The 15,125-nt window shown below is 42.3% G+C and overlaps 1 protein-coding gene across 2 annotated transcripts in view; it reads right to left on the bottom strand.

Annotated features, from left to right (window-relative positions):
• aldh1a2 (aldehyde dehydrogenase 1 family, member A2) overlaps nt 1-12,347 on the bottom strand; it is a 70,784-nt gene extending 58,437 nt beyond the window's left edge. For both annotated transcript variants that reach the window (XM_060853272.1, XM_060853273.1), the window contains exon 1: nt 12,178-12,347. In XM_060853272.1, the coding sequence (XP_060709255.1) occupies nt 12,178-12,294 (117 nt within the window). In that variant the 5' untranslated portion in view covers nt 12,295-12,347. The remainder of the gene's footprint in view (nt 1-12,177) is intronic.
• Nucleotides 12,348-15,125: the final 2,778 nt, after the last annotated feature.

Genomic DNA, 15,125 nt, shown 5'->3' with positions numbered 1-15,125 from the left:
GTAACTTACATAGTCCCCCAAAAAAACCAAGTTTACTGTCTGTAAAGTTATGTTATTATATACCAAGTTAAGAATGAGTTTCCCAAGCCAAGTAATAACATCTCATGTAGTATAGTGCAACCCTCAGTGGAAATCCTGTGATTACCTCCTTTACAGAACTTTTAAAGTCAGGACTGTGATTTACCAATGAGTCATGATAGGTAATAGCAACTGCTGGAAAATATTATCTTTTAATACTATTGTGAAGAACGAGGTAATCTTGATGAGTTTTTATAGTTTCAATGAGTCACAGATGGCTTTTCCCTTTTCTTTGTTGTGGCAGAAAACTGCACTATTTGTATCACAGGCCATCAGCAGGAAGTTAAAAAATGCTTCCAATCATTGCTAATAACAGGACACAACTCTTTGTAACCATTACATCAAGGATTATTTCCATCCACTCTACATTCTTTGTTACTTTACAACTTCGTTTAGCCTTTCTCATTATTTTAGATCTTTTAAACATATTTCACCATACTAGCTTTATGTTTTAAAATTTAAATATGTGCCTGAATGCATACTTAATAAACATTGACATAATCTAATTGACATAAATCAAAGTTTAAATATTATCTAATCATGTTTATTTTAATGAGTAATTAAACAATTAGCACAGAAGCATTGTTTGACATTGTATTTTTATAGGTATGTTTATTGTAGTTTGAAGGATGCAATTTGCAGAGAAAAGTCACTGGGTCAAAATCCTGGAATTCCCTCCCTAATGGCACTGTGGATCAATGCACAACATGGGAATTACAGCAGTTCAAGAAGGCACCTTCTCGAGGGCAACTAGTAATGGGTCATAAATGCTAGCCAGCCAGCAATGCCCACATTCCACAAAATTCATAATTTTAAAAATGGCAGGAAAATATTTTAGGGTACAAAATAGTCTGGAGAACTCTGTGAGGAGTTCTGTTGGTTTTAACCAATAAAACGCAAACTTGATGATAGATGGTTTGCTAATTTGGATCATTTCATTAAAACTACAAACTGAGTTTCTTGATCTTGGCAAACCAGCCTCTGACAGATTTTAAAGGACTATATATAAATATATATATTAGTGCCTTCTTCAATCTTCAGTTATGTTGCAATCACCTCTTATGTTTTTTGGGCATTAGTTGTACTATTAGTCTCTATATATTTTAGATATTTAAACAATTGAAGGGTTAACCCTTCTTACCAATCTATATGTTGTCTCCACACCATTTTGCTCTTGACTGCTGCACACTATTTTGTAGTGGAACCATCATCTGGGTGGGTGAAATTTTACCTTGTCTTAAAACATTAGCTGTAAATAGTTGAGCCAAACCTGAAATATGTAGATTTCAGTGTGGAGTCCATAAAAGCTGGCATAATTCTCTTTCCATGAGTATCATAATCTTAGATTGAACCGCAAAGCATTCTTGAGGGATGTGGCTTGCCTCATGAGGTGAAAAAAAAGTAAAGAGAAGGGAAATCCAGCGCAGACTATCCCTTACCTATCTCTAAATGTTTGCAAAGAAATTGGGCAGAACAACATAATCAAGGCAGGGAAATGGGATTAGCTATGTTGTGATTGCAGAGAACTGCATGGACACAAACGGCCTCTGCCTGCACAGTAACCATTCTGTGTTCTGTGATTCTACATTCTGGATAGGGCTAGCAAGAACACAATCAAACCAGGGAAATTAAATGCAAATAGTTTTTTGAGAATGTGAACTATTCAGGGAACTCAGCCAAGAACCTAAATGCTTACTGTATATGGGTGACCAAAAACTCAGACCTGGTAAAGAAAGTCTAATTTTATTCCTCTTGAAACACTATTTAACTTGAGGTGGAATTTTAACAAATAATTTTACAATATCACTGTCCACTCTTATCCTGAATGTTTTAGCATAAAATGATTGCATGCATTTATTAAGAAGATTGTTGTTAGACAAATATCTCTTCCCTGGCTGTCTTGCAAAAAACACCTCTTTCCGTATAAAATATTGTTTAGTATACTATATTTATGAAATATTACTTATTGGTGGTTTCTTGAAGAAGTCAATTCTGCACCAGGTTCTATTATTAACTGGGTTGAGACTGAAAAAAAAATCTGCATTGCTTGCGTATGCCACGTTGTAATCTACCAACGAGGTGTGGTTAGATTGGAAAACAGGACGGTTGGTTAACGGTCACTCAAACCCCAAAAATGGGACTCTGTGTATGGTTCAGAACTCAAATTAATTAACTGACCTCTTTATTTCTGTGTAATTTTCAGATACCAGTAAAGCACAATCATGCATTCACTTCCAGACATCACTAAACAGTTTAGAGTGAACGTTTCGATTGAGGGACCCATCCTCTGGGTTATGATTTCTTTCCACAGATGTTGCCAGACTTGCTGAGCTTTTCCAGCAATTTCTGTTTTTGTTTCTCAGTTACAGCATCCGCGGTTCTTTTAGATTTTACTCAACAACTTAAGTGTGCGTTTCCAGTTCTTTTGGTGTCATTTTGTTTTGGTTTTTCTAGTTCCAAGAATACAATGCTGTGTTTTGGGTGTGCTTTGCGCTCTCAAGTCGTTCAAGACAGACCTTCCGATATCAGTTTAAGGCTCAAACAGTGTTAGCGAAGACTTCAATGTTGCTAATCTGAATCAACAAGGATTATAGGCATTAGAAATGTAGAAACAGTTGTGTCTTGGTGAGAGAGCTCGGTGGGAGGGCTGCCTCGCATTGATAGAATGGGAGGAGATGACACTGACTATCTTTTACTATCGGCCATCAATCTGTTATGAAACTAGGAATGTAACCTGACATTTTGTTATGGAACAAAATACTTGCACCAAATGTTTGCTCAATCTATTTTCCTTGTCTCCTCAATTAGTCGTGAAATTTACATATGGCAACAGAGCAACCATAGGGCACCAAAGTGTTTATTTTCTTACTGTGAACGACACATCTGAGGGACGCTGCTATGTCTCGAATGTTTGCTGATTTCCAGAATGCGGGATGGAAGGTCGCAGTGCCTTATGCATTGTGGCAACTGTCACTTGTTGAAATAATACATTAAACAACCCTTTGCAGCATGTCTGTTGACAAACGTATTTGTGCCTCGTAATTTAGTCCAAAATTATATATTTTATACTTTGCCTACGGTTCAAACATTCCTCGTGGAATCCAAGAACGTGACATTTTGCAACTGATTTCTAAAAACGCATTTTACATGTTTCCACACTCTGGCTTGTTGTTTTTGTATTTTGTTGGATTAATCAGATGCCCTGCGATGTTGGAAACCACGTGTACGGAGGTGCCCACTATGATTTTGGTGAACATTTTGCCTTCATTCACCGCGAAATGCAATTGAACAAACAAGGACGAAGAGTTTTTCTCACCTTGGTCTGAGTGTCGGAGGGCAATTCAAGATTATACCACAACCCACCTTCGCCAAACGAAAAAAAAACGAACTTTGATAATAGTGGATGAATGAACAGTTTTTTGTTCCCGCTATTTTAACATGGGTGTTAATGTAGTAAAATTAAATTAGTTAAGCATCACTAAAATAAGAACATTAGTTTGTTTCAAATTACACAGTTTTGTAGAATGATTGCAAGTGGGAATACAAGAAAATGGTGATGTGATGAATTTAACTTATGCAGATGTAACTGACGCTCAAGTCTTTTCACAAGCGCATCGCCCATTAATTGGCTAAATAAATTTAGTGAAAACACAATATGTGTTAATTATACCCGTTTGAGAACAGTCTATGTATGTATACGAACATTTACGAATTAAAAACTTGCTATCTACATGTAACTGCATGTAACATTATTTCGAGTTATATTTACAGGAGATTCCACTGCTCTGTTGCTGAATGAAAATTAATGTTATCAAGAGAATGGTCCCCTGATCAAACAGAGGAGATCGCTGGAATGTCAACTTCATTTGCAAAGGCTCCATTTGGCCCAATCACCCGCCTTGGCAATGATGAATCACCGGCAGTATCCCTACCTTCACCCGTTTGATCTCAGCTCAGCAAGACTTAAGTTTTGATCTGAAGAACTCCAGATCACTTGGGTCAGAGACGAATAGCAGAGCCACTGACCTGCACAGTGGTAGAAGGAATAATTTAGGCCAAAGCGATGAAGGTACTTCTTGGACATTCTCAGCCTATCACTTCTCCATTTCTCATATCCCAATGTTCCACTTTTTCCAGAACTCCTGTTATACAAGTTCAAGTGGCAAGCGAATTAGTTTGGACTCTTTCTAAGAGTTCTTATCTCTTTGGTGAATAATATGAATATCTCTTCCAGACAAAACTGCTGGCTGTGTTTTATCTTGAACAAATGCTCTTTTCAAAGATATGATTTGTGGAGTTAATTAAAATAAATTCTCTGACTGCCAACAAATGAAAGAAATGTGATGATAGTTATATATCAACTTAATTGAATGTTATCACTCTAAGTACCAGATACAAGGGGCACTGGAATGCTATCTACTTCATTGTTTAAAAGAACTAAAAACATCCTGACAGCTCAAAAGTGATTAACCTTTACATGAAACTAGGCATGACATTCGAGGTAAGAGTTTCAAACAAAATGTCAGCATTTATGAGATAAAGGTGTGAAGTAACAAACCCCAGCACTACAGCAACCTGAAGCTTTCGTGAATAAATGGTCTTTTCTTCTGTTACCCAGTGCATCCCATCTCCTTCCTCTGCTGGAATCCTTTCATGAATTTGATATAATGATACTAAAATGTGCAGGAAAGCTCATTACTGCTCCTGCTGTTTACAAGGCAGGATTTATGCCCAATAGACTGAACTTTGTGACACAAAATCACTAAATGGCTGGAACCACCAGCAATGCTTTCATTTGGGGAATTTATCACCCAGACAGTGCAAATACCTATCAACGTGTGGAGGTGTGGAAGGCCATATTAATTACAGCCAACACATGTAGCCTAATAACCAGCCGCCCTTTAAGGAAGCTTCAAGGCACTGGAAAAAAGTTAATTCACCGCAACCCTTTGGTCTAGCCTAGTATACAATATCACATCAATTCAATCCATTTAGCAAGATCTAAACTCTCCAGAGAGGTAAATGAAGTCTAATGTTGTTGTTATTCCAGGTTCGCTGCTTCCACTCCCCCTGAGAGCTGCCCAGGCAAACAGCTGGGAGAGGCAACTACAAAGAGCCCTACTCACACACAACCACTTTGTGTAGAAAGGGAAATGTCTTTACTCAGGAATAAGTTATCAAGGGCTTGTTTATTTAATGGGACATTCGTGCCTAAGTAGAAAAGAAACATTTACTTAAAGAAAACATGCAGGAAAATTAGGCCCAATTTGTACTTGCTTAAAGTGTGAGCTCATTACATGGTCAGAGTCAGATTTCCACCAAAGTAATTTACTGCTAAAATGTAATCTGTAGCTGAGATCAGGCTTGAATTCTGATATGTACAGGATTTACTGATGGAACTGAAACAGGTATTACTGAATGGTGTCTAATGATGCAGAGTTTAAGCTATTATTATGTCTGAGCATGCTGATTAATTTCAATTAGTTTACAAAAGTAAAAACAATTAAAGCTGAGTGACGTAATCAGTTTTATTTAATATTATAACCATGGAACTTTGAATAAATAATTTTATGTTTGATTTAACTCCAGTTTATGTCACAACAAGTTGGTTCTGCTGTATTGTCTCAATAAACTGAAAGAACCACAGGTTCTAAACAATTGATTTCTATTCCCCATCAGAGAAATACTTGGCAAACTGGCTATAACTCAACTTTGAATCTTGCAACATGAGAATGCTGCACCAGGGCAAGCCTATTCAAAAAATAAACCTACAAAGGTAGATTATAACTGTCTGATTAAATTTAAACTAAATTCTGTGGCCTTCTGCTAAAGATTCTGATATTCAATAACCTGGACTACATTTTGAAGAAGTGCAGAATCAGACTAGTTAGCAATCTAGAAACAGAAAAAGGCAGATTTTCATGTTGTGTGCCATTTGTAGAATAAATAATTTACACATTATGAGATTGCCCTGCATCAATCAATAAAAATTAATCACTAATTGTTAAACTATGTGATTTTTTGTGCCTTCTGTTGCCGTTCACCCTGATAGCTTCACTAGCAAACACATCAAACAAAACATTTATTTCTTTGTGTGGAGTTTTTTAGTGGCCAATTAATACAGACTTACAAAGATTAACAGTTTACAAACTGGAATGTGATATGAATTGATTAGCCATTAATAATAGTGCACAGCCCTTTTTAAATTGCATTTGACTCTAACTTTTTGTACTATATTTTGAGGCTGAGATGACATAGCACACCTAAGAGTTTGTGAATGCTGTTTACGTTATTCTCACAGCTTCTCTGTTTGTTCCTGTACTAGGACAAACATTATAGTGAGTAAAATAAAAGTACTTATACTTTATCATAGTTATTTGAATGATTTCTCCACTTTATAGTGTGAAGAATAGTAAGAGAAATTGTGGCAATTTATAAAATATTAACAAGTCATTAAAATGCTCACAATTAATGTGGACTATTCAATTCCAATGTCACAATCCTATAATTAAAGGGATCACTTAATTCAGATATCACTCTGTTTACAGTCCTACAGATTACACAATCCAAAAATAAATGCTCTATCCATGGTCTTCTGGGTCACTCAATCCAAATATCACTCTGTCATTCATGATACATCTTCATACTACACTTCTCATGCTGTGACATTATAATAAAATCATCTTAAATGATTCCCAGCAGCTCTGTGATGATATCCAGTTGAGTTTTTGGCCAAGTTCAAGTTCTAATTTAGGCTGAGTCACCCAGATAGGAGCCAAGCTAATGAATTTAGTCTGATTGGTTCCAGGACAGGTAAAGCAAATTAGTCTGTGCTCCCCGTGTTAATCATTATTCAGTGACTTCTGCAGGGATGTATATGCATGTCACTTGAATAAGGGCATGTTGGTAAATAGGTGACAAGTATTTGCTGTCAAATTCCATACAACCGAGAAGGACTACTTGCTTGAGGGGGCAGAAAACAGCTTCTACCCATAGAATGAAGAAGCCAACATCACTAGGAGGTTGACAAGAAGGAAAAAGGTTTAAAAATATCTGTCAGATTCTGATCTTTTTAGTTTTCTTGTTATGTAACAAGTACATGGCAAGTGTCTGAAAATTGCAGGTATGATGTAATAATCAATCATTATTTGCTTTATTATGGAATTAAAAACAGGATGCTGGATACTTGGTGAAATTGTTTTTTAAATGAATACAATAAGCAAGAATCATTATGGAACTGGGACGTTTATCAAAATTGGATCAAATTACTCAACATTTCTTAGTATGGAATATGCATAATCTTTGAATAGTTTTTCAACTGTAAAATAAGCCAAAAACGTTAAATATAATGCATAGCTTAGAGCTATCAGCCCTGACTCTCAATTTCCCTCCAGTACGCAATTGTTCCTCTAAAATAATAGAACTGAACTTATCATTTAACAAGACAGAACCAAACCTATTAATTATTGATATCAAATTTTCCTAGCTACTTCTACCATGTGTAACTTTCAAAAAGAGTAATTTCATTTTAAAAGAAAATAAGGAGTAGCTGTTCCAATCAATGGGAAGTTAGGTTTAAGGGAATTGGTAAAAGGGAAGATGGGAATTTATTTTATGGAGTGAATTGTTTGATTTGAGAAGACGTTATCTAAAAGGCCGTCGAAAGCAGGTTTACTATTGACTTTCAAAAGAGATTTGGATATATAACAACAAAAGTAACTAAAATGGTGCAGAACTTTAAACAGAAAGGGGGGCATGGTGGTTAGCACTGGTGCCTCACAGTGCCAGGGACCCGGGTTCAATTCCCGACTGGAGTTTGCATAGTCTCCTCGTGTCTGGGGTTTCCTCCGGGTGCTCCGGTTTCCTCCCACTGTCCAAAGATGTGCAGGTTAGGTGAAGTGGCCATGCTTAATTGCCCGTAGTATTGGGTGGATTAGTTAGGAGTAAATATAGTGGGGGGGGGGGGGTTCTCTTCGGAGGGTCGGTGTGGACGTGTTGGGGCGAAGGGCCTGTTCCCACACTGTAGGGAATCTAATCTAATTCAGTTGGGAGAGAGCACTACCCACTGGCTAGCACTGTCAAAGAGCCAGAACGCGTACAGTAGCTTAAATATCATCCATCCAAGTGAAAAGATTCTATGAATTTTAATCAATTATCACACTCGCAGAAGAGGGACATAGCTTGCCCACAATGAATTTGTGTCAGGCATGCAGCTCATAAACACAGGCAGATATTTCACGGACTATATCCATGCTGCAGATGCCACTCTTAAATTGGGTTCCAACTATTCAGAACCCTGTTCCGAAAATGAAAACAGAGGAGAAACTGGGCGGGTGTAGGCGGGGAAACCGAGTTAACACTTCGAGTTCGAACATCAGAACGATGTCCATGCTCACTGGCTCCTCTCTGCCGTAGCCACTTCCAACTGAGCTCTGCATATACTCCACAGAGAAGGTGCCAGTGTTGGACTGGGGTGGACAAAGTTAAAAATCACACAACACCAAGTTATAGTCCAACAGGTTTAATTGGAAGCACTAACTTTCGGAGCGCTGCTCCTTCATCAGGTGGTTGTGGAGTATAAGATTGTAAGAAATTCTGTGTCTTTACAGCTTCCATCATGAACAGGGCCATCATCCGACACTTACAGGCAAATGTTTAAAGAGTAGATTGGAGGTGCTGGAGCCGGTCAGAGTAGGAGCAGGTAGACGGTGAACCAGATTCCCACCCAATGGGTGGTCGAATGGGAGAGTGAAGATGTTATCAGGCGAAAGTGCAACATCAGAGCCCAGAGCCTTATGTTCACGTTGTGTTAAATGTGTGTAATGTAAATTGAATGGAAAGGCATTAACTCGCTCTGAGATGAAACAGTCCGATCTTCCCAGGCTCGGATCCGTGTACCGAAATGCAATTCTCTTTAATGTCAGGTTGACCCTGACTTGGGTCTCAGCCCCCATTTAAACTGCAGTGCTAGAGAGTGTGAACATTTCCCCCGTTTTGATTGGAACCTCATTTTACCCTGCCGGTGTGGAATTATTTCTATTCTTAAAGCTGGGCGGGAGCCCTTCTCAAAGTAAGAATTCAGAATTGAATTAAACTAGACTCCTTGGTACGCTCTGGAGTTTGGGCTGATTCAATAACGGAAATGAATATTTTAACCATTGCTGCGGTGGCGCTCATACACGCCCTGTGTTCTCTCGGTGAGATGTAATGAGTTCCACTGGACTCGGGAGGTGAGGAAAGGCTAGATTGCGATCAACGTCAATTTGAAACACATTACAGATCAGCATAAAGTGCCAGAGGCTTATTTCTTTCTATCCATGAGGTTATGTTGTTCTAAATCTGCGAGACAAGGCGAGGGGCCAAGTACTGGAAAATGGGATTAGAATAATTAGGTGCTTGCTTTTGACTGGCAGAGACTCGATGGGCCGAAGGGTCTTTCTCGCAAGTCTGTATCGACTTTCCACACTTTGCACCCCACGCTCTCCATGGTCCGGGGGGTTTCTGGGAATTTGTCAAATCTACCCATCTGAGACATTTCACTCGGAAATGAATAATTCGAGGACGTTTATGTGTTTCCAGTCTATCGAGAGCGCGGTGTAACATTGTGGAAAGTCTCATTCTAAATGTGCACACATTAGTCATCGCCCCCAAAGCCCCCCTTCCCTGTACCGCTCTCATGTAGACTGATGTGAGGAGTACAAGGAGCCAAGTTACCATCCGGTCACTCAGCGAGGCTTTCGTTCCCAATTCGTTTCTTTCCCAATCACTTTCCAAATCGTGTCCTATATGGGGCTGGGCGTTGACCTTTATAAATAAACGGGAAAGTGGATACTGCATTAAAGGGCTGCACTGAAGACTGCGACGGGACACCCAAGGCACGGAGACAGCGATAAATCTGCCCCGCTCCCTTTGAACGCATGAGGATCCACCCAGAATGCGAGCTGTTCAGATCCCCTGCGGAAAACCATCTCGCCGGTGTGTAAAAACTAAGGTGAATTCTGCCGAAAGAAAATCTACAACCAGAAGAAAACCTGAACGCGGCGGGGACTCCGGTTTACACGCAGCTAAGACAAAATGCCTTTGGATATCCCAGCGGCATCAAGGGAATCACACGAGGGATTACGGAGGCCGCTCGGCCCATTGTTCTATTACCTGGTGTCAGTCTCCTGTCTTTACCCCAGATCCCTGCACACCATTTCTGCCCAATCACACAATGCCTCTCTTCAGAGTCTCAACAGAGCCTGCCTCCAGCACTTTTCACTCAGTGAACATGTTTAACTCGGTCAACTATGAACCAAACCACTGACCGCTTTACTACCGGTTCTAACTAGGACTGAGACGCGGAATTATTACAAAAAAAAATCAATCAAAAAGTCGGGAATTGTGACAGAGCAGGTTGAACCAAATGCTGCTTTGGAAGCTGAACAGGGAGCATCACAGGAGCTGCTAGCTGCTCCAACAAGTCCTTTGGGAAAGACAGTCAGTGACAAACCTGAGATCAGTCCATCCTAGACACACAGAACCAGAAAGCCCGCCGCACTCCCGATCATAATCTCCACATCACCCTAAATCCCACCCGAGGGGGCAGAGAGAGCCACTGTCTCACCGGGCTCAGTCTCAGACTCGTCCCCGTCTATCTCAGAAACACACAGATGCAAACACCCACAGACACACACACACACATATATATATGCACACACATAGAGACATATACACGCATATAAAACACAAACACAGACATAGATACACGCGTACACATACACACAGATATACACCCACATCCACAGACACACAGACATACACACAGACACACATACATACACACAGATACACACACATACATACACACAGATACACACAGACATACACCCACATCCACACAGACATACTCACAGACACACAGATACGCACACATACATACACACAGACACACAGACATATACACAGATACACACACACACATACATACATACAGACACACACATCCACAGACACACATACACACAGACACATACATACACATATATACACACAGATACACACACATATATACACAGACACACACACACATACACACAGATACACACATCCACAGACACACACACACATACACACATAGGTACACACATAGACAGACACATACACACAGATACACATGTGTCGTCCCCCCTCCCCCCATGCTCTGATTTGACCTGAAGAGCTGCTTTAAGGCACGGCTCTCGGGAGGCCTGTGATGAAGTGACTTCACGCTTCTGTTTGTCACTTTCATTCTCTTGTGAAGATGCCCCTCGCGGGGTAAACCCACCTGCTGTTCTCACCACCGTGTAAACGCCAAACAAACAAGAGTCAAGAGGTAAACTATACGGCAAGGTACTGGAAATAGAGAGAATTCAAAAGTCGGTGTGTGAATCCAGGGGCTGGCACTTTCCCATGGTGGACAGTCCCAAAGTGAACTTGGAGCCCACAGTGTGGGCTGTCATAGGTGCTGGGAAGCTGAGTCTACAAACACCGTCCTGGTGAGCTGACCAAACCGAAGAAAAAGAATCTTCAAGATTCAAATTCAGCTTGTAATAGCAAAAATATTCTCTAAGGACTGGAGCGACCATATATCAACATGGTCTATGGGCTTCACTTGGAGGTCGCCACTGATGAGGTTACCTAGCCAGGTAATGAAACGTCTGGATATCAAACCTACAGCTCAGCGAGCAAACCTACACCCTAAATGATCTATAAAGGGCTATTATATCTACAAGAGTATACACAGCAGCACCGCACACACACAGACACACACACACACATACACAGATACACACGCAGACACAGACACACAGATACACACACAGACACACAGACACAGACACACGCACATACACAGATACACACACAGACACACAGACACAGACACATACAGGCACACATAGACAGACACACACACAGACACACACACATACACACACACAGACACAGACACACACACAGACACACACACACAGACACACGCATAGACAGCTACAGCCGCCTGTCCGCAGCCGCCGTGACCCCCCGAGTGCCCTGACTCCCTCACACTTACTCACACTTTAATGGAAAAAGGAAACGCACCTTGGTGTGTTGGATTTCTAGGTTTGGTGTCGGCGATGGTAGTAGTTGGAGGGAAGCGATCAGAGCGGCGGGGTCAGCCTTCACCTCACTGGGAATCTCGATTTCACTGGAAGTCATAGTTGTCGATTTGGCGAGACGGGTTGCAGTCAGGATGCCGAGTTTTTTTTCTCTCTCTCTCTGTCTCCCCTCCCACCCACCCCCCGTTACTTTTGCTGATCAGAGATTCTGACTTGTGTCCCTGAGCTCTGGGCTTTTCTATTTAAGCAGGTGTCAGTCTGTGTCTCTCTCTTATTGGGCATCAGCTGAGAAGGGGGTTGGGCTGTCCTTTCTCAATGACATGTTCCAAAGATGTGCAACAGTCGGACTCATTGCCTTTCCCAATGCACTGCTGCATTCACGAGAGACAGTCAGTTCTGGTCCTACCTTGTCAGATGGTATGTTCTACCTGAGACTCACCTCCTCACCTGCACAGCCAGCCACACCTGGGGGGGAGGGGGGGGGGGGGCAATGCAGCGGATGACCCACACGGTTGAAATCCATTAGATTTTTCAGCCAGTTTAATCTCCCCCCTTCCTCTCCCCGGTTAATCCTGGAGCGGTTTTCACCAGAGATCACCACTAGAATTGGGAAAAGAGTCGCAGCTCCGCTCTTTCAAGCCCTTTTCATTCCTACAGTAGACATTGGCTCCCTCTCCCTGTTTCTGGTTGATGTTGCGGACCGAATCCCCCCATCGGGGAGGCGAATTTCTGTTTCAGCTTTGGTCCTAATCTGTGTCGCCTTTACCTGATTGGCGTGTCCCGTCTCTGAGGGGCATGGGCACCACTTATACTGAAAGATGGACAGGAAAAACACTGTCTGTGCTCCACCAGCTTTTATTATTGTTAAAAATCTCAAACTTGCACAAGAAGCAGATTTTTAACCGGCAAAAGCCGACAGTCCGGTTGTTTCAGAGCTGCTATCGGCTTCACTAAAGAACATACGGCAAGGTGACTCTGGTTGGGTAAGTATATGTGTGTCTGTGTCTGTGTGTGTCTGTGTCTGTGTGTCTATGTGTGTGTCTGTGTGTGTGTCTGTGTGTATGTCTGTGTGTCTGTGTCTGTCCGTGGCTGTGCGTGTGTCTGTGTCTGTGTGTGTCTGTCTGTCTGCGTCTGTCTGTGTGCCTGTGTCTGTGCGTGTGTGTCTGTGTGTGTGTCTGTGTATGTGTATGTATCTGTCTGTGTATGTGTGTATGTCTGTCTGTGTATGTCTGTGTCTGGTGTCTGTGTGTGTCTCTGTGTGTCTGTCTTTGTGTCTGTCGGTCTGTGTGCCTCTGTGTGTGTGTGTGTCTGTGTGTGTGTCTATGTTTGTGTCTGTGTGTGTCTGTGTGTATCTGTGTGTGTGTGTCTGTTTCTGTGTCTATGTATCTATGTGTGTGTATCTGTGTGTATATATCTATGTGTGTGTGTGTCTGTGTCTGTGTGTGTGTATCTGTGTGTGAGTCTGTGTGTGTCTATCTGTGTGTACATCTGTGTGTGTGTATGTGTGTGTCTGTGTGTGTATCTGTGTGTCTGTGTGTGTGTATCTGTATATCTGTGTGTGTCTGTGTATCTGTGTGTGTGTATATCTGTGTGTGTATGTGTGTGTATCTGTGTCTGTGTCTGTGTTTCTGTGTGTGTGTGTGTATGTGTGTATCTGTGTCTGTATGTGTGTATCTGTGTCTGTGTGTGTATCTGTGTCTGTGTGTGTCTGTGTATTTGTGTGTGTATCTGTGTGTGTGTCTGCGTGTGTGTATCTGTGTCTGTGTGTGTATTTCTGTGTGTGTCTGTGTATCTGTGTGTGTGTATATCTGTGTGTGTGTCTGTGTCTGTGTGTGTCTGTGTGTGTGTATCTGTGTGTGTGTGTGTCCGGCTGCTGGAGCCCACTTTCCCCAGCAAACTCTCACAGCCCAAGCCCGCCACAGGCAATGGAAACGAGCAGCGCTCGGAAGCGACAGCGGACTTTTCCCACAACCTCCAGACAGGATCCGCCACTTCTCCCCAGCTGGGAATTCTCCCTGCCAATGAAAACGAAAGTTTGAAGATACACAAAACAGCTTCTGCGGAACGAGCTCTTCGAAACCGTCCAAAATAAACGCGTTTTTCACAAAGGCAGACAGACAGACAGACAGCAGCAAACTCCCGGCACATGGTTTTTTTTTAAAGCTAGTAACATTTAACACTTACAGAGCCCACACCCCCAAGACCCAGGCCAAGAAACTCCCTTATACTTAAATAGCCCACCCTCCCTCAGTATCTCCCTCACAGACCCCTCCCTCAGTATCTCCCTCACAGACCCCACCCTCAGTGTCTCCCTCACAGACCCCACCCTCAGTATCTCCCTCACAGACCCTCCCTCAGTCTCTCCCCCACAGACCCACCCTCAGTGTCTCCCTCACAGACCCCTCCCTCAGTATCTCCCTCACAGACCCACCCTCAGTATCTCCCTCACAGACCTCCCTCAGTCTCTCCCTCACAGACCCTCCCTCAGTATCTCCCTCACAGACCCTTCCTCAGTATCTCCCTCACAGACCCCCCCTCAGTATCTCCCTCACAGACCCCTCCCTCAGTATCTCCCTCACAGACCCTCCCTCAGTATCTCCCTCACAGACCTCTCCCTCAGTATGTCCCTCACAGACCCACCCTCAGTATCTCCCTCACAGACCTACCCTCAGTATCTCCCTCACAGACCCTCCCTCAGTATCTCCCTCACAGACCCCACCCTCAGTATCTCCCTCACAGACCTACCCTCAGTATCTCCCTCACAGACCCACCCTCAGTATCTCCCTCACAGACCCCACCCTCAGTATCTCCCTCACAGACCTACCCTCAGTATCTCCCTCACAGACCCACTCTCAGTATCTCCCTCACAGACCCTCCCTCAGTCTCTCCCGCACAGACCCACTCTCAGTATCTCCCTCACAGACCTACCCT

This window comes from Hemiscyllium ocellatum, chromosome 39, assembly GCF_020745735.1.
Source record: "Hemiscyllium ocellatum isolate sHemOce1 chromosome 39, sHemOce1.pat.X.cur, whole genome shotgun sequence".
Classification (NCBI taxonomy): Eukaryota; Metazoa; Chordata; class Chondrichthyes; order Orectolobiformes; family Hemiscylliidae; genus Hemiscyllium; species Hemiscyllium ocellatum.
This window is presented reverse-complemented; position numbering and strand designations above follow the sequence as displayed.